Genomic DNA, 19042 nt, shown 5'->3' on the forward strand with positions numbered 1-19042 from the left:
AGACATGGGGAGAACCTGCAAACTCCATGCGTATAGTGCCCTGGCTGAGATTTGAACCTAGGACCTAGTGCTGCAAAGGCCAGAGTGCTAAACCCCTGAGCCACCATGCTGCCTTTTTACCTCCCCAGGAACCCTGAACCTAATTTTCACTTTAGTGGACATGCCTACTTACCGGCATGACTAAGTCACAGCTTTCTCCAAAACTTTTGCTGTTGATCCTGGTTACCAGCCATCCGGCCTTTACCCCCAGTATATCTGATCCAGTTTTTAACTAACTGTTTCCAAGTCATGTACTTTCTGGCAGGTAATTTTTGGGAGGCTATTTCCCTACCTATCGATTCTGAACTTTCCCAACCCTTGGGATTTTTTGCCTAATTTTTCATAAAACAAATATCCTTTTTTCTTTCTCTGAATCCCTGCCACATATTTTTTTGGTCATCTCCTAAGCAGGAACCTCAACAACTTGACTGATTTTGCTTTTGAGTGGCTGTCTAATGACCTCCCACTTCATTTTTGCTTGACCCCCTTGACCTTTAAACACTATATGAGATCAATGATCATACATTTAATTACTGCTGCTAAGACTTGTATGCCTCCCCCTCCCTTTAAAGAATACTTCACTACTTACCATTCCACACGGGTTCTACAGGATTACCAACATCTTTTTTATGGAACACATAATGCGTCTTTGTGGGGTACTTCTAAACAATTCCAAAAAAAATTGGTTTTACTTTCCCAGGTTAAACTCACTCTGCTCCTTTCCCCACCTGATGTTGTTTTACCCACTTCCTTCCCCTCTTCCCCATGATTGTTAAAAAAATTGATTCAGTGGTGAACAGTTAGTTACTGACGCCAGTCCTTCTCTCCTCTTTTCCTTTTGTAATTTCTTAGTTGAGCCTTGTTATATTTATATAAAATTGTACTTTGTGGTTTTTTCACCCTCTTTATATACCAACTCAATCCAACTGCTTTTGTTTTCTTGATTGGAGATGAGGTTTTATTTTTTACTTTTCCCTATTGTTCTTTACTGTCCTGCATTGTTCTTAAATAAAGAATTTACAAAAAAAAGGTTAATGGAATAATGTAACTTACATTGGTGGCCAGTTGAAGGAATGCCCACTCTTAAAGAAAGCTATAAAGAGCTTTGGTGTCATGCTAATAACTGTGCCAAGTGGCATTAGCCATGCAAATAAAAAGTCACCATCAAGTGGGAGGTCCATCAGCCAAAGTCCAAGGGATCTCAACAACCCCTAGAGCAGTGTTTCTCAACCAAGGTACCTCCAGAGGTTGCTTGGGATTCCTTGCCCAATGAGCAGTTTTGACTAGAGAAACACTGCCCTGGAGTAACCCTAGGGTCCCATGGAATCCTGAGTTATCAGACTATTGGCCTGTTCTTTGTAGGTAACACAATCATGTTTTCATGGAAGATCCCACTATCACATGTTCTCATGAAGCATTATACTTTTAAATTTACCCAGAGCATCATACTCTATTATGTTGTTTTCTGAAGCCTCATACTATCTCATGTTCTCTGTTCATGGAAAACCTCATTCTGTCCTTAAAAATTCTGTTCAAAATGAATTATGTTTAGAGGAATTCAGTGAACATGATTTTTGCAAATTCCAGGTCTTATTCCTACTTTCTTTAACCCATTTAAATTTGAAATGTTTTGTGGTTTTCTTCTGTCTTAAAGCTATCATGAGACTGTGCTGACCTCTCTCTGAAAATACTATGTGCCTGGCATTTATACTGATAGACTTTTCAATGCTTTTTGAGTCATTAACTTAGTAAACCCATACAAACTGGAAATGCTAGAGAAAAGTCAGAATTCTGATTACATGTTCTCAGTAATTAATTCACGACTTTACAGTCACACAGCTAATAATTTAGTCTTACAGATGACAAATTATTATTATTATTATTAGCCAGTATTTATATAGCGCCAACATATTATGCAGCACTTTACAAAGTCCATTGTCCGTATAACTATATTTGTGCTTTTTAGCTTGTAAATGCTTTCAACAATAGTTATATTAGTTATAGTTTTATGTTGGTTGAACCTTCCATATTGGTAACTATCTTAAACAATTTTATTTTTACCAATCAGATAATGCTACTGTCACAAAAATGGTAGTGTAGTTCGGCAGCTTGTGTTACCATATTTTGCATCACATGTTAGGAAAATATGAGAATCCTGCTTGACAAATGATGTTATCTTTATAAATTTACATTATCTGATTTAGGATGAGTGACATAGACAAGCATTATAAGAAACCATCTGTTAGAGAAAGGAAAGTCTTTTTTTCCAAGGTATTCAAGAAGTTTGTTTTCAGGACAAGCAGTGCACATTTACATCAACTATTTCATTAAATGTGTGAAGCAACCATAACTGCACACTATTAATCAGCACACACTATTTAAATACATTCTTTATTTCTTTATTCTTCTTCCCCCCTGCTAAGAGAAAAGAAAATACCCAATACCTTTTGGTATGGAAAGTCAAGTGACTCACTCCATAAAATACTGCTATAGCTTGGTAAATGGCCCTGCGTTATCACATGAAGGCAAGGATATCTTGCAACAAATAATTGTTTTCTACTTATGCATGAGCAAGTATATTTGATTTTTCCTAAAATCGTATTGTAGAAGGATTTTTGGATCATCTGCAAGACTGTGACTAGTGATTTGGAGTTGATGTCTTTTCTTTTTAAACAGAATGTCCTGAATTTAGAACATGCCAAAAATATAGAGAAAAGTGCCAACAGTATGCAAATGTTTCTGGATATAAATTATATAGAAGCAGGTGGATAAAAAAAAACAATAGTAAGTTAGAATTTTAAAACCCAATTCCTAATTGTAAGAAATGTAAGACTGTATACCAGTCAGTTCAAGTCTTGGAGAATATTCAGGGAAAAGCTCAATAAAAAAACAGTTTGTGTAATGTATTCAAAAGGAGGAAACATTATGGATGACAACATTATGAGTGTGTGAACAATCTAGTGTCTACAATATAGTATATATATATATATATATATTTACAATTTGGAGAGCTCTAAACGGATAATTAAAAGTGAAAGAGAAGGTATTAGTATTTGTCCATCCTTTATTTAAAGCTCAAAGGTTACCTAGTCACATTCAACCAGTAAATTAATTGTCTTTAAGACATGAGCTGAAGGTTGCACTGATAACAGTATGTTGAGACATGAGTATTTTGTTTGTCAAAAGAACAGTGAGGCCCTGTATGTATGTATGTATGTAAGATGGAAGTACATACCAGTTTTCTTACCTGAAATCATATTCATATCAGGGATATATGTGGAGGGGGTCAATGCAACCCACTGGCTGAAGCACCACGGTAGGTGGAATAATTCAGTAACTAGGGAGATATGTAGAAAATATGAATGTCAGAAAGACCAGTGCCATCCCTGCGCTTGGTGTTACATAGAAGCATTCTTTTAATCTTTTTAATAATTTAAGTTTTTTGCCCAGATACACATTTTTTCATGTTTGCTGATAATAGGCCTGTGATACATGAGCTGGAAATGTCTGACAGAGAAAAAGAATCCTTCAGGGAATATTTATGAATGAACTATTAAATCATGTGAATGTCCCAGAGGGCAATTTCTTTGGGCGTCTGAAGTCTGCAGAATGGGTACAATGTTTGAGAACTACAAGAACATTTTGGTAGAAATAAATTTGTGATGGAATGTTTAGCTCATTTAAATGCAAACCAGTCTTTAGGGGAATCATAGGGTGCAAAATATTATGTTGGTGCGATCTGGTTTTAAGGTAATTTATTCAAAAGTTGTCGAGTAATCTATGCTTCTTTAGCAGAGACAATGGACTAGAAATTGTGACTTACTGATGTGGTAAATACGTTAACATGGCACCTTATGCTGAGATTCTTTATTTTTAAAATTTTGCAATGGTTAGGTTAACTGTGATTATAAGCATGGAAGGTTTTTGAAGAAGAATACATATTATTTATCCCTATGGGTGCCATTTGTTCAGATCAGATAAACTACCATTGACTTTTACTGTCGCCAAGGCTATGAATTAGGTAACTTTATCCAAGCTAACACTTTAACCCCCTATACTGATGTGCTGAACAGTTACTTTGACATATTACTAATCATCTTGATGGAAGGTCTTATACTTCACTGGAAATAAGCAAAAGAGACATGGCCTTTGACTGAGCCAAAATATATTATATTTATAGCATTCTTGACACAAATGCTGGCCTGGATGGCTTTGCTTCTTACAATTGGCTCATAGGAAACACATCATTAACTGTGTCATTAACTGTCCCTCAAAGGAGCTCACAATCTAATATCCCTACCATAGTCATTATTGTAGTCTAAGGACAATTTTAGGGGGAAGCCAATTAACCTAACTACATGTTTTTGGGATGTGGGAGGAAACCGGATTACCCGGAGGAAACCCACGCAGACACAGGGAAAACCTGCAAACTCCATGCAGACGTTGAAGTAGAACTGCAGAAGTAATCTGCAGTTCAGTTTCTCATGTGATGTCACAATGGAACTGAACTGCAGATTACCTCTGCAGTTTCACTACAATCTCTGGGCACTACAGGTGATGAATGGGGAAGCACAGAGCGGCAACAGCGATTTCTCTATCCAAGAATACAGGGCACTATAGCTGATGAATGGGGAGAAGTCCCCATTCATCACCTGTAGTGCCCGGACATTGTAGTGAAACTGCAGAGGTAATCTCCAGTTCAGTTTACCACGTGATGTCACAATGGAACTCAACTGCAGATTATCTCTGCAGTTCCACTATGATCTCCGGGCACTACAGGTGATGAATAGGGACAACCTGTAAAAAAATAAAAAAAAGAGTTAGGTAAAAAACACAAACTGTCAAAAATTTACTTTAAAATTATTATTTTTTTTTTTTTTTAAACACTTTTTCCCCGAATTTTTACCGTCGAATCCCATGTTTTTGGGGTTGGGTCTATCCGAGTTCGAACAGCCATATTCAGGTCGAATATAAGGACAACCTAAATTCGAACACCAACCTTACTATACACCTCTAGTTATGCTGCTAGTAAGTGTGTTGGTGGCGTTAGGATGATAGGTAGTGTTTATTTGTGGGCACCAGGAACTTATCCCTATTCCAGGATTCATTTATTTTAATGAGTATCTATCACTACACATTGGTAGTAAACAATGTAGTCTGTTTTGAAATGACAATTCTGCTTCTTTTTCTTCTTGTTATTTGCAATTGCTAATAAGCAATAGCTGATTGACATTAGTATTAATTGGAAAAAAGCCTGTGTATAAATGGAAATAATTGCTGTGATTTTATTTGATTACAATGAAAACATGGGAAAACTGGGCAAAAATGGGACAAAGCAAGAATGGGAAAAAATTGTGCATGTAAGTTTACTTTTTATTGTTTTATTGTCAATGTTCTGCATTTTTTCCCAAAGCACTTTTACCCAAGAAGCACTGCCCTTGGAAAGTCCCCTGTTGTGGTGATGATTAGTAGGTACTTATTAAATCATTGGTGACAGTTAGTTATCTAACTTTATAAATTAGGTAACAATCTCTCTCTTTAGGATCTCATTCCTGTATAACAAATATTGTATATGTGGTAAAGAACAGATATAGAAAAATTAGCATAATAATAGGTAAAATTAAAGTAAATAAATATATGATATATAAATAAATAAATATGATGATGATGATAAATATATTTCCTGTACAATATTTTGGAATTTAAGATGACGGCAGTACAGTATTTTTGAACATTTTTTATTTTGAAACAATGGTAAACAATGTCAGAGTGTAGCAAAAGAAAATACAGGAGTAACTTCATACAGCTACATACACACGTGCAACAGCACTGTTCTGCTCTATGGAGAGGGGAGGGGGAGAACGATGGAGCGGCACCCCGCTGCACTCCCTCCCTTTTACTTGCATTATGATTGTTCGTCGTCCATCCTCCGTGGATCCGCCAGGATGGTCATTTGGATGATCAGCGCTGTACACATGCCAGATTCTTGTCCAATATCGGCCCTGAGCCAATTATCGGACGAGAACCATTGCACGTGCGTACATAGCCTTAGATCAGCAGTGTTGTTAAAAATAGTCTCTGTACATTAGACTCTAAACACAAAAAAGGGGGGAGGGGGGCAAATGGGGATGGGAAGGCTAGGGGAGAATATGGGAGGTGTGGGTATTTGTGGACCAACATAGAAAAAAGTTCAACAGCAAAAAGGGAATTAGGTGTGGAAGCTGTCAAAGGAAAATTTAATTAAACCATCTAGGTTAGCACATACAGCTAAAGTCACCTTATGTTACCTAAGCTAAATAGGCACTATAGTCGGGGGAGTCTTGGTATTGTAACCAGTAGAATAGGGTATTGCAGAACTTCTCCTCTGTACTGTGAATGGTGGAAGTTAGTAATTCCATGAGCATAATCGCGTTGAACTTTTGAAACCAAAGTCCAAGTAGGTGGAGTTAGTTGCCTCCAAAGTAGAGGCACAGTACAGGTACATTATTTTAAGTCTCACGTGGAAGGCAAATGTGCAGCACGATACATTGGGAACAATGGATGCAAGATGGTTTGCAAAAGTTAAGAGACAGGTCCAGGATGCCCTTGTATGCTACAGGCTCATCTACCAGTAATAGAAAAAAGGCACTGTGCAATACACAATGGACATGTTCCTTAAGAAATAAACTGCATCGCCACAGCCTTCCAGCACATTGGAGACTTTCTCTCGAATCAGCCTCTACAGCTTAAGAGGAGCTCATTGATGATCCTTCCGCTGTGAAATCACTTGTCATATTATAACCATCTTCATAATCCAAAATTTAAGTGTAGTCATCCACTGTACCATGTAACATTGTTCAAGTATGCTAACATCTGACAGAAGGTTGGTGAGTACACATACTTCATACATATACTCGACTTACAATATTTTCAAGTTACAATGGGGTCGTCGTAAAGCATCTGCATCATAACCCAAGGATTACCTGTAGGATTGTTTTTTTTAATATACATATGCAGCATCAACACTCTTAATTTTGTTTGTTCCCATGAATTTACATGAGGAAAGATTTATGAGAAGGGTGTTGGGAAGTTTCTGGCCTTGCCCTCTTCCAGATGAAATAGAAAAATGAGTGTGGGGCATATGGCAGCCTAATATATTAGTATGTAACTGTGCAAATATCAGGTCTTTATGATTCTTAAAACTGTTTTTTCTTTTGGTTGAGAAGCTGTGATGGCAGAGGCACAAGCAAGTTTCACGTCGTTGGAGTTACGGGCCGTCATGAAGTTTTTGTTTCTCCAGGGAAAGTCAGTAAAGGACATTCACACTGAGATGTCACAAACCCTGGAGGAGAAGTGTCCTTCCTTTCCCTGGATAATAGGCTGTCATATGCCCCCACACTCATTTTTCCATTTCATCTGGAAGGAGGCAAAGCCAGGAACTTTTCAGCATCCCCTCATAATATATGCTTAAAATAAAATCTTCTGTGCCCGACCTGACCAATAGGTCCCTTATGTACACATGCATAAATTCCTTTTTTTTAGAGGTTTTCTGGCCAGTCTGATGACATCACAGGTTTTCAGTACATTAATATTATTACATTCTTTTGATATAGCACAGACATTTTACGCAGCACTTTACAAAGTCTATAGTTATGTTACTAGCAGTCCCTCTAAGGGGCTCACAATATATTGTTCCTACCATAGTCATATGCCATGAACACAGTCTAAGGCCAATTAACCTAACTGCATGTTTTTGGGATGTGGGAGGAAAACAGAGTACCTGGAAGAAACCCATGCAAACATGTGGAGAACCTGCAAACTCCATGCAGATAGTGTTCTGGGCGAGATTTGAACTTGGAACCTAGCACTTCAATGGCCAAAGTGCTAACCTCCCAACCTCTGCGCTGCCTACATATTTATATTTAAATATTTATATAAGTGACTATATATACATTTAAATATCCCAAATTCAGAAAAAAAAAATAATTTCGATTGGAGCAACTCATTTGTATTGATTTGTTTGGGATTTTTTATCCTAATAAATGCAAGTATAGCAAAATGAAACACTGTATGGGTATATTTAGCCACTGTGATAGAAAGGAGCCTGGAATAAATTATCATTTGAGGAAAAATAAACATTTTGATTGGTGAATTTTAAAGAGCCAAGATTTTTGATGTCCAGAATGATAGCTTCACTATAGTAAGGAAAAAATGTGTTACTGCTTTAAATATGGTCAGTTTATTGTGCCCAGAGTTCCACTTCAAAAATGAGCATCATGAAGTACAAAAATGACTTGATGTTAGTGTCGCTAATTCAACCTAAAAACTAGAATTTGTATTATTTTATTATTGTGTTATTTTATAGTTTTCTTTTTTTAAGGGTGCAGCAGCACGGCATCACAGCAGACTTTTTTGACTGGGGGTATGGGGAGATAAAATAAGGACTCTTTTTCTAAAAAAAAAAAAAAAAGTAGGAAATGAAAGAGGTAGAAATTTCTCTATACTGATTATAAGCTTTAATTATGGAACTAGTATCTGCTCCTGCCATCTGCTTGAATTTAGCAATACTCTGCAAAGGCATCATTCAGAGTTATCTGTGACAATAATGCTAATTAATAATGAAAAAGGATTCCTCTCTATATTTTAAGTGCTCTGACATTTCCTCTGTGCTTTATGTTAGTTATGACCATGCTCTGTTTTCTCCATAACCTCCATCCACCCGACCTGTTTTTCAGTCTAATGCTACACTTCGTCACAATTCTGAAGTTCATGTGTTTTCAGTGGGCCCAATTTGAAGGCCTCAACGTGAGAGCCTCACACAGAAAAACTCATACCTCACTATAAAGGTTCATGATAAATACAAGATGCTCCTTAGTTTCCTTTCTTTAGGACTCATTCCTCTTGCTGGTAACATAAAATGCCTGTCTCTGGCTGGGAAAAAGTTTGTTTTATTTTTTAGACTATCTTGGTTCTAACTAATGCTCTTTTAAAATCAAACATTATGGAAATTATAAGCATATTCATTACTTTTCTGTGCTTTTTGGGAGATGAAAGGAGGGCATTATACAAGTTAACGGAAATCATATAATCTCCTTTTCCATGGGATGGTATATTTCTTTGACAAATATAAGCCTGTTGAAAGTGACACAGTATGTCCAAATGCCACCTGGAAATGCTGTTTGCCACAGATAATAAGCAACAAATGGAACCAGCGATAATGTGATCATCATGAGACACTCAGAAGTCACGCACACACGACTGTCTATATTAACAAAAAACAGCTTGATTGTACTTTCATAACCACTGGCATCATTTTCAGACACTAATAGGAAAATCCCCAGTCAAATATGACACACTGAAACCTATTTCTGATACAGATTTATTAAATGCAATGATTGTATAAAAGATGCACAATCTAGACACTTCTAATATAGATCCAGGCATTATATTTTTTGCCATGGACAATAAAACAACAAGAACAACTAAAACAACCCAGTTTTAGTATAGTAAAATAATTCTTCAAAAACTATAGAAAGTCATTTCATACGTGAAATTATCAAATAAATATTTAATCACCTAAAAACAATGGTTTCACTTGAGAGAGGTAGAGGTGTATTACAAATGTAGGGGCCAAGTTTCAAAAATGCAAGGGGCATAATACACATATAGTGAGGATGTTTGTCTTTACCATATACTAACCTAGGTATGAGTATATATTTTCAATACTGAATTACTGAATAAAAAAAAATCTTTGGCCATATGTAATGAACTGTTAAAAAAGAAAAAGTTCAGTAGCAGACCTAAACTATGGTTACATTTTTTTAGTCAGACATTAGCCTACATATTAATTGAAATAGGAAGATCCAGCATGGTTTTAGGAGAAAAACTGTACTTTGGTTGTATATTCTTAGCTGAGGGATTACAGACAGAAACTGCACCAGTATCTACATTTATTTGATTGATATCAGTTACATATAATTTACATCTAACCACCCCCACAAGGTGCTACAACCAAATAAATGTGTCAGTGAAAAAACTTAAATCTATTACCCTTCAGGCAGTAAAAAAAAATACATTGAATATTCTGGATTAAACTATTTATTGGTATTAGCCAAAAACATTCCAGGTGAATCATATCAAAAAGTGTGTAATGTCTTACAGTTTGTTTCACCTAAAAATAGTCCACAGTGAAAAAGCCTGTGCCCTGACAGCAAGATGCAGAGAGGGACCCTTGTACTTTGTTCTTTAAAATGGAGCTAAACCGATTGTACTTACCTATCCCCATTCCTTTGAAGGATGCTGTCATCTTCTCACTTTTTTTCTTCCATATTCGGATTTTAAGAAATCCTAATTGATTGGGCCAGAATGATGTACCTCCTGAGCAGGCATGTGAAAGTTGCATTGCACACACAGGGGAAGCTGGGATTGCTGGGTATTGTGCATGCACAGCTCAGCTTTTTTAACAATATCCTATCACAATCAGTTAGGTAAGACTGTTGCCAAAGGGATATTGCCTGTTCCGTTCTGCAAAAATTACCTGCCTGAATGAAAATTTGTAAAAGTGGAATTTTGTTTGCAGAACTCCAATGCACCCCCTCTTGATGGCAGGGGTCAGACTTTTCTATAAAAATGTTTTACACAGCAAAAAGAACAATTACTTTCTGCAATTTGAAAAAGGTTAAACAGTTCTGCCAAACCTGACTGAAAATGTGGTAGTTACAAATTATTATATTGCTTATAATTTGCACAACTGCCCATCAAACCTTAAGTTTCAGTAAAAAAATTTAAAAAATGTATTTTTAGTGCAAACAAACATATATCCATTTTTGGGATAAAATGTAAAAGATGGCATTTAGCTGCGATAAAATAGATATAATATATAATAGATATAATAAATTGGATATAATAAAAAATAGCATGTCATGTCTAAAAACAGAATACCTGTGAAGAAAGGCAAGAAAATATAAAACCCAATATTGTCCAATGCAATGCTTTTAAATCTTTACAGCTCATTAGCTCAATAGTTACTATAAATATTAGTCTTCAGTTATTTCTTTTACTCCAGTGAGTGAGGTGAGAGACTACATGTATTTCACTTTATTATATTTAAACAGAAATTAAATTTGAAGTGCTTGAAGCATAAAGGAAAGATCATGGTCACCACCAGCCATCCTGAAGGTACATATTGTAGTTTTAGGATGGCCAGAAAAGTGAGAAAGCCCAACAACTATGGAAGGTAAAAAAAAATCAAGCTTGGGCATAACATTTTGGACATTTATTTGGACATAACATTTTTGAAAATTTATTTTTCTATTTTCTTTCTTAAACTTAAAACAAACATATTTATTTTAAACCAAACAAAAGTAAACCTTTACTTACACCACCTAAAAATATAAAAAAATTAGTGAGAGCCATTTGACCTACTAGGATTAGTATTGCTTTCTATCCAGGTCCAAGATTTACGCAAATCTGCCACACTGCATAGTTCTATTTTACAAGTAAGGGAACCTGATTTTTATGCTACAGTTATGATTTATAAGTTTTCTCCCCACCCTGTAACTGGACAGTAAAAGAAAAACCAACAGATTGATAAGATTTCAATCCCTCTACTCATTCCCCTTATTAGATATTAATGTTCTTACATAGTTACAGAGTTACATAGTAGGTGCATTTTAGATTTGACAGTTTAGCCTTTTACATATTTTAAATTGACTTGAAATCTTGAAAGATAACAATAATATTTTCTGGTCGGAGACTAAATTTGTGTATTTCGGCCATACAATTCATATATGGATGATGTAAACTGTAATGTACGTTAGCAGATCCGCAGTCAATTTTGCACTCAATATTCTGGTATATAATTGATAAAAAGTCCCAAACCACTGCACCCACATTTACAAGATTCTGCCCTTCCAGACTGGTGTGTCCCAGCCCAAAGTAAGATCAAAGAGGGAATTTTCCACATATATGGAGAATTTTACTAGGATCATACTGTTGAAATAGTGAACTGCCAAAGACATGAGGAGTGCACTGCGCATTTACTGTGGGACATTAAAAGGAAGGTTGTGGTCTTCGCCAGGAATATGTTAAACATTTTTTGTATTCCACCAGTACAAAACACATGGGACACATACCACTTCAGTACTAGATTATAAACCTTTCATTTGTTTAGATGAGAAAGTTGAGATTACCAGATATGTAAAATCACCCCTCTAATTTTCCATTCTGATATTGGGTAATTAGCATTTGTCATGACACATCAAAAGAGTTAAACGCTTGGATAAACAGGTAAAAGTCTTCAATATTTAATCAATAACATATTGCTGAAAGAAGCTGAAAGCCAATTTGTCATTCAGAAACCAGAAATTAAGGGAGTGAAAAAAATTTATAAATACGGGTAAAGGATTACATGAATGAAAATTCAAATTTGTATTAAAAAAAAAAAACAACACAAGAATGTTTATTAAAGATGCCACTGCATTGGCTGACATATCTGAATCCTCTAAAATCACTCAGAGGAAAATTAATTGTGGACCAGCAGTAGTGATGAAATGGGTGGACTACACCCAGAGTGTCACAATACCTGTTGGTTCCCGCAGTGCTCCTAGCTGAACCATCATGTGCTGCCCCACCCCTATATGCCTCGTCAAGCTGCCAAGTGCAGCACTCATTGTCCGTCTCTGGCTGAGTTGGCATGCAGCACTTCCAGGTCTTGCATGTCTGTGGGCAGTCTTGCTCACACTAAAACATCCCAGGGAGAAGGAGCTCCTCAGTAGTAATGGTGGCTGGTGCTGTGACTTTGCACCAGCTACCTTGGTACTCTGCTTGTGCTCCATCGCTTTTTCTGATCCGACCTGTTCCTGGACCCTGACGCATGTCTGCCACCTGTCCTGACCTGTGCCTGAATCCTGACTACGCTTGACTGCCTCCTGTCCTGACCTCTGCCTGAATCCTGACCAAACTTTTCTGCCACCTGCCCTGACCTTTTTTTTTGCACCCTGATTGCATTGGCCTGCTGCCTGTCTCCATACTGAGGCAGGTCGAGGTTTCCTCCTCAGGTAAGGCATCACGGCTTCGGAGGGCAAAGTGGTGGACCCTCTGTGTCACCAACTGCTGATTAGCAGGAACAGAAACGTAGTGCCAGAGCAAAATCCAAAGAATAGTCGAACAAGCCAAAAGTCAGGGAAGACAGCAATCAAGAGTCAACAGAAAACAAGCCGGGGTCAGTACATGGTTGGTGCTGAAGAGAAAGAAAAGGAAAAAATGAAGGAGGGAAGGGAACATATGTCTGAGTGAGTGCTGCAAGAATACAAAAGAGCTATGAAAGAAAGATTGCAAGAATACCAGGAAACCAAGAGAGAATTCTACAGAGGGGCTAGGGAGTACAGCACACACCCCCACCTATCTTGTACTTCTGATCACAGTTCATCTCTCCCACCTAAATCACCACCCAGGTCAAAACACATTTCACCCAACCTCCATGCCATCAACATAACATCTCATACCTTCCAACCACCTTGCTATTTAGTAACAGCATATCCCTTCCACCCAGGCTAAACTGTGACTCCCCACTTAATTTGACTCGTGGATGTAAACATGCCATTGGGCCTTTGAAGTTGAAAACGGCTATTCTGGAGCATAAGAAATATTTTGGCAACTTTTCCCTTTTTTATACCTTTTTTTCAAATAAATGTTTTGCTTGAATGTCCTTTATAATGATTTTTACTTGCCTACACATCAACTTAATAGGGTGTTTTTCTATTGCAAAGAAGCACATCTGTTTAGGGGAAAGTTTAGCTATACTTTTTTTATTATTTATTTATTTCGTTCAGAGGCGATTAAGTACATACAAAAAGAAAATTAACACAATAGTACAGGTGAAAAATAGAATTACCTATACTTTTAACTGCTGGAGAAATTAAAAAATAGCATTTTAATTTGCTAAAAAGCAAAACCTTATAAGTGTGGAACTCTCACAAGCTTATACCTTAGTAGTAAACTGGGTGTTTGTGCATGTACTGTTTCTAGTTGTTTCTTGTGCCTGAACAGAGATATTTTTTGCCCTCGTATGACTGATCATTATGCTGGTACATTAAAAAAAGGCCATTGGAACAGTATATCCCACATCATCTTTTTCCTATATATATATTGTGACATGGCAAAAGGAGTCATCTTGGAGGGAAGATATATTTCTCCTTGTTGGGAGAGATTAACCAGCAACAGGTCTGCTGGGATTTCAGATCTGGGTTTTCCAAATCACTCAGAAGTGATCCAGGCCAGAGTTTGGTTTTGTCTGGCCATCAATTACTGAATAGCTGTGAGCAGAAGGTAAAAAGGGACGGAGAGGAAGGAAGCTCTCTGACCTGGGACACAAGGAAGCTGCCTGTGAGAGCCATTGTTGTACTACATGTGAGTAAAGGTTGCTAAAACGTTTGTGTTGAGTTGGCTGGGTTAGCCACCAACTGGTAGGGATAAATCTGCCTGCTGTTTAGTTAGTGCCTGACAGGCTAGGATTTATTTTTGTTTTGTCTTATGCAACCTTTTTAATAAAACTAACTGTGGATCGGTTTCAACCTTAACTACTGTCTCCAGTGTGCTTTATACATCTCTCCTGCAATCTAAAAGTACCTTTTACCCCAGAAAAGGTGATCCCACAAGGGTGGTATAACACACACACACACACACACACACACACACACATTACTCTTGTGGGAAAACAAGGGTAGTCCCCAAATGGGAAATGTGTTGTGCTATAAACAACCACTTAGTATGTGGGCCTGATTTATGAAAGCTCTCCAAGGCTGGAGAGAATACACATTCAGAAGGGAAGCTGGGTGATTCAGAAAACATGGAATGGATTTTTATTAAACATTTGCTATTTGCCAGCAAACGTTTGGAATCCTGGATCAGATCCATTCCAGGTTTGCTGGATCACCCAGCTTGACAGATGAAAGTGTATTCTCTCCAGCCTTGGAGACTTTTTTTTTAATTAGTGAGGGAATGCTGAATTAACTTAGTCTCAGTTCCTTTTCTTTACATAGACCTCATGTATCCATATCTTTTTCCTCCCTCCTCATCCAGGACTACCCAGCAAACCTTGCCCCATCCGCATCACACCTCTAAATGACCTCATCTAAGTGCACAGCAGCCATCTTTTCAGATGGCAAAGCACTCTGCATTATAGATCAATAAACAAACTTAGGTAAAAACAGGTGTGGTCAGGAAAAAAAAAGGAGCGGGCACTATACTATCCATGGCGAGGGCACATGCGCATTATTGTTAAGTAAACGCCTCATTCACAAAAAAGTGAGGGCACGGCACGCTCATTACATAAATATACAATATTTCATGGTTATCTTTTACTACCATTTACTTAAGTTTTATTTCTACAAACAACTGCTGAATGTCACATCCCCTACTGTTTAAAGTATAAGTGGTTAAGGAGTGACAGAGCTATAAAATGTATTATAAGTTATAATATGTACAGCTTTGGTAATAAGTTATTGCTATATAAATATAGTTTATTAGTAATAATGTGTATTATAGTTATAGGTGTAAATAACCAAAAACGGTCTGGATGTGTTTCTAAAGGCACAATTATATAAATGACCACCGGTATCCAGGGCACTAAACAATTTAGAATTTAAATAATGTTTGTTCTCAATTGGAGGAAAGGTAATTAGGTTTCATAAGTGTACTTTGACTTTCTGTGGAGCAAATGTGGTTTTAAAGTTATTACATTGCAAAATTTGTGTGTTTTTTGTATAATTAAAGCAGTGGATTTTATAGTTATACTTCAACATGCTATGTAACAAACATTTTGGGGAAAAAATTGCATTACTACTTTTTGTTTACTGTTTATTTTTCCTCTTCATTCCTAGGATGGATTTATTGACTTTTTGGAATTTATAGCTGCAATCAACTTGGTTTTACGTGGAAAAATTGATCAGAAATTAAAGTGGTATTTTAAACTATATGATGCAGATGGAAATGGATCGATTGACCGAAAAGAATTGCTAAGTATTTTAACGGTAAGGAAACAAATCCAGAAAACAAGCAACTTGCTCTCTGGGGATTGAATACTTTTTTATTGAAGCGGTTATACATCATTTTTGAGTCATTGCTCATCTTTACTCCTTCTGTAAAAGTTTCTACCCAATGGTTTATGTGACCCTGATGGCACATAAATTTTTGTGGCATGATTCAAGCATTTTGTAGTGTTCAAATGGGAATAATGAGGCCAAAGAAAGTTCATGTTATATCAAATAATACAGGCCTTGTAGAGTTTTCGGTGAATTATTGATGAGAATCTGACCATGTCTGGCATTATTATATATGATCTTTATGTTATGCTCCATCAGTAAAATGTAATTGGTTGGTTTTAAAATTTTAGTTACATTCCTTTACCAGATGTGACATATATTTTACATGAGGTCTCAACCAAAGAAAGGGATTTAATATTGACAACTGTTTAAGATAATTTTTTTACTCATTTTGAAAAGTTTCTGAGGTGTTTACATAATCTATAATTCTAAATAGACACAACTTGGGATAGTGAGCATACATTGCAAAAATATACTGGGGGTACAGTAATCCAAGCACCAATGTATGGAATTCCCTACTATTCTTTTTATAAAAGCTGAACTGAAAGGAAAATATAAAGTAAAGCTCCCCCCACTGCAAGAATGTTACCTTGGGTACCATTAAAAAACATTTGTACTTGCTATATATACTGTATTACTATATTCCTCACTCCTGCAGGCTTTCTCTTGTTCATGCAACTGGACCCCCAAAAACTTTGATGATATGATGAACAATGCAGGACCTACTGCATTGTATGTGAAGACAACGAGGGCCAATTGACAATTTAGAGCATCGGAGAAAAGACAAGGGAGCTGTCAAGGAATAAGGTAAATCAAAGTGCTTCTTGATAGTACCCTAGACAAAAAGGAGCATTTATACCTTGCAGTGTGGATGAATCACAATGCAAACATAACTGTGGCTGTGGCAATAAGTGTTTTCCCAGGGTTCAGTTTTACATCCAGCTTTTGTCTATTCCCCCTAATGCTTATAATAAAATATTTTGCTATATTGTATTTTTATATTTTCATTAATTTCTTGTGTTAATTTTTGTTACATTAATAAAAAAATAATTTTGTAGAAAAGTTATTCTGAATACTGGAAATGAGAAAAAAAATTCAATACATTTATTAGTAACACTAGGAGGTCTATTTATAAAGCAGTGAATATAGCCTTCCCTGGTGGGGAGTCAATTACTGCCATTGAAACACCTGAACCTGAAAGATTCCCCACCAGACAATGTTTTAGTAAATGTCAGATTGACAGCTTTATAAATAAAAATTCTTTATAAATCTTGATTAGAAAAACTTTGGGGGAAAAAAGCTTTTTGTTTGTTTAAATAACATATAAAAATTATAGAAATAAGAAAAAAAGGAATACATAAAATAAAAATTAAAGTAAAAAAATTATGGCTAAATAATATTAGGCCCTGAAATTTTAGCCTAACTAGCTACTGTACCTGAGATGAAAGTTTTCAGGAACTTTGTTTCTTATCAGCAGATAGCCACTATCCAGTCATACCTACAGTCTTGGTTTGACCTACTAATATTGCTTCCTATAAATGGTACACATACTTGTGTACTTGACCTGGAAATGTAAATACCTTGTAATCCTAGGTTTCATAAACTCAGAAAAATTCAAACAGAACAGAAAAATTCAAAATCAATATTTTTGTTATATTGTATTTTTATTGATGAATATTTAAATTTCCAATAAGAAGGAACAAATAAAAAAACAAAAGAGAGGAGACGGACGAATAGAAGAAGGGGACAAGGAAGATTAGGCGGCAAATAAAAATAAATATCATTTATAGACTTTGTTTGAAAAGAAAAAAGCAGCATAAAGTAATAAAAAAAGAAAAACAATCCATAGATTTTCAACCATTTGAAAGTGAACAAGAAACATACTGAATGAGAAGGAAAATCAAGAGGAGAGGGAGAGGAAAAAAAAAACATCCTATACAAATAATGCGATATGGTAGCGTGAAAACCATCTCAAACGTGTTAGTAGTAGGAGGTCAATTTCCAAATGGAAGTTTTTGGAGTACAAGCTGCTGCTAAAATGTGGGAAGAAAGTTTATGGCCCTGATTCACTAAGCAAAATCGGAGACTTGGTCACGCATTCGTATTCGCGATCCAAAATCGGAAGCCTTCGCTCAATTGACCAACTAAATTTCAGGCGCTGGCGTATTCACACGGAAGTTAGTAACAGAAATGATCTCGCTGCTGGAGCAGCGCATCACCGGCAGTTTTACACTGGGGAACTTGCATTAAAAGTCACTGTTCCCCTAAAAAAAGCATTCTTTCTAATGGCACACATATTACCCTTAGCCCTAGAAAAAAATGTTTGTGCTGTTCAAATGTTTAAAACATCTATATGCGCTTAGAAAAAAGCATATTTTAAAATGACTTATTTCTTTCCTGTTGGGCAAGACTTAACTGAGTTCAACTCCTCTACATAGGCGCCTATCTAAACGCTTATGATACCTCAGAGGAGCTGCCTGGGGGTAAATCTTGCGACTTTTTGCGGGCGAAACCTCGGCTTTGCCATTGGACTAGATTTTCCCACAAAAGTCACAAGCACACACACGTTCTTGTTTGCTTCTTTAGATATATATATATGTGTGTGTGTGTGTGTGTTTGTTTTTTGGGAGTTTATGTGATCTCCTTTCCAATCTCTCAGGACACACAGTTTAAAAAGACAATTGTGATTGTTTTTAAGCTGTTCCTTTCTCTGAATTATTTGTAAGGCTAAAAACAGCACAATTGTCTTGTTAAAACTCAGTTGTTTGATATGTGTAGCTCACAGTTGTGCACCACGGCGGACCCGCTATGTGCGCCTGAACTGTTTTATCAGTTGAAAAATGCACTGCACTTTTGTTGCACAGTCCTCATTAGGTAAGTTTGTATTTTATTTGTGTATATTGCTTGTTTTGCTTCATATG

The 19042-nt window shown here is 36.4% G+C and overlaps 1 protein-coding gene across 1 annotated transcript in view; it reads left to right on the top strand.

Moving 5' to 3' along the window:
• The window catches only part of GUCA1C (guanylate cyclase activator 1C), a 38658-nt gene that overhangs the window by 5884 nt on the left and 13732 nt on the right, over positions 1-19042 (top strand). The window contains exon 2 of the mRNA XM_072422103.1: positions 15900-16049. Within this exon, the coding sequence (XP_072278204.1) occupies positions 15900-16049 (150 nt within the window). The remainder of the gene's footprint in view (positions 1-15899; positions 16050-19042) is intronic.

The sequence above is a fragment of the Pyxicephalus adspersus genome, chromosome 1 (genome assembly GCF_032062135.1).
Source record: "Pyxicephalus adspersus chromosome 1, UCB_Pads_2.0, whole genome shotgun sequence".
In the NCBI taxonomy this organism is placed as follows: Eukaryota; Metazoa; Chordata; class Amphibia; order Anura; family Pyxicephalidae; genus Pyxicephalus; species Pyxicephalus adspersus.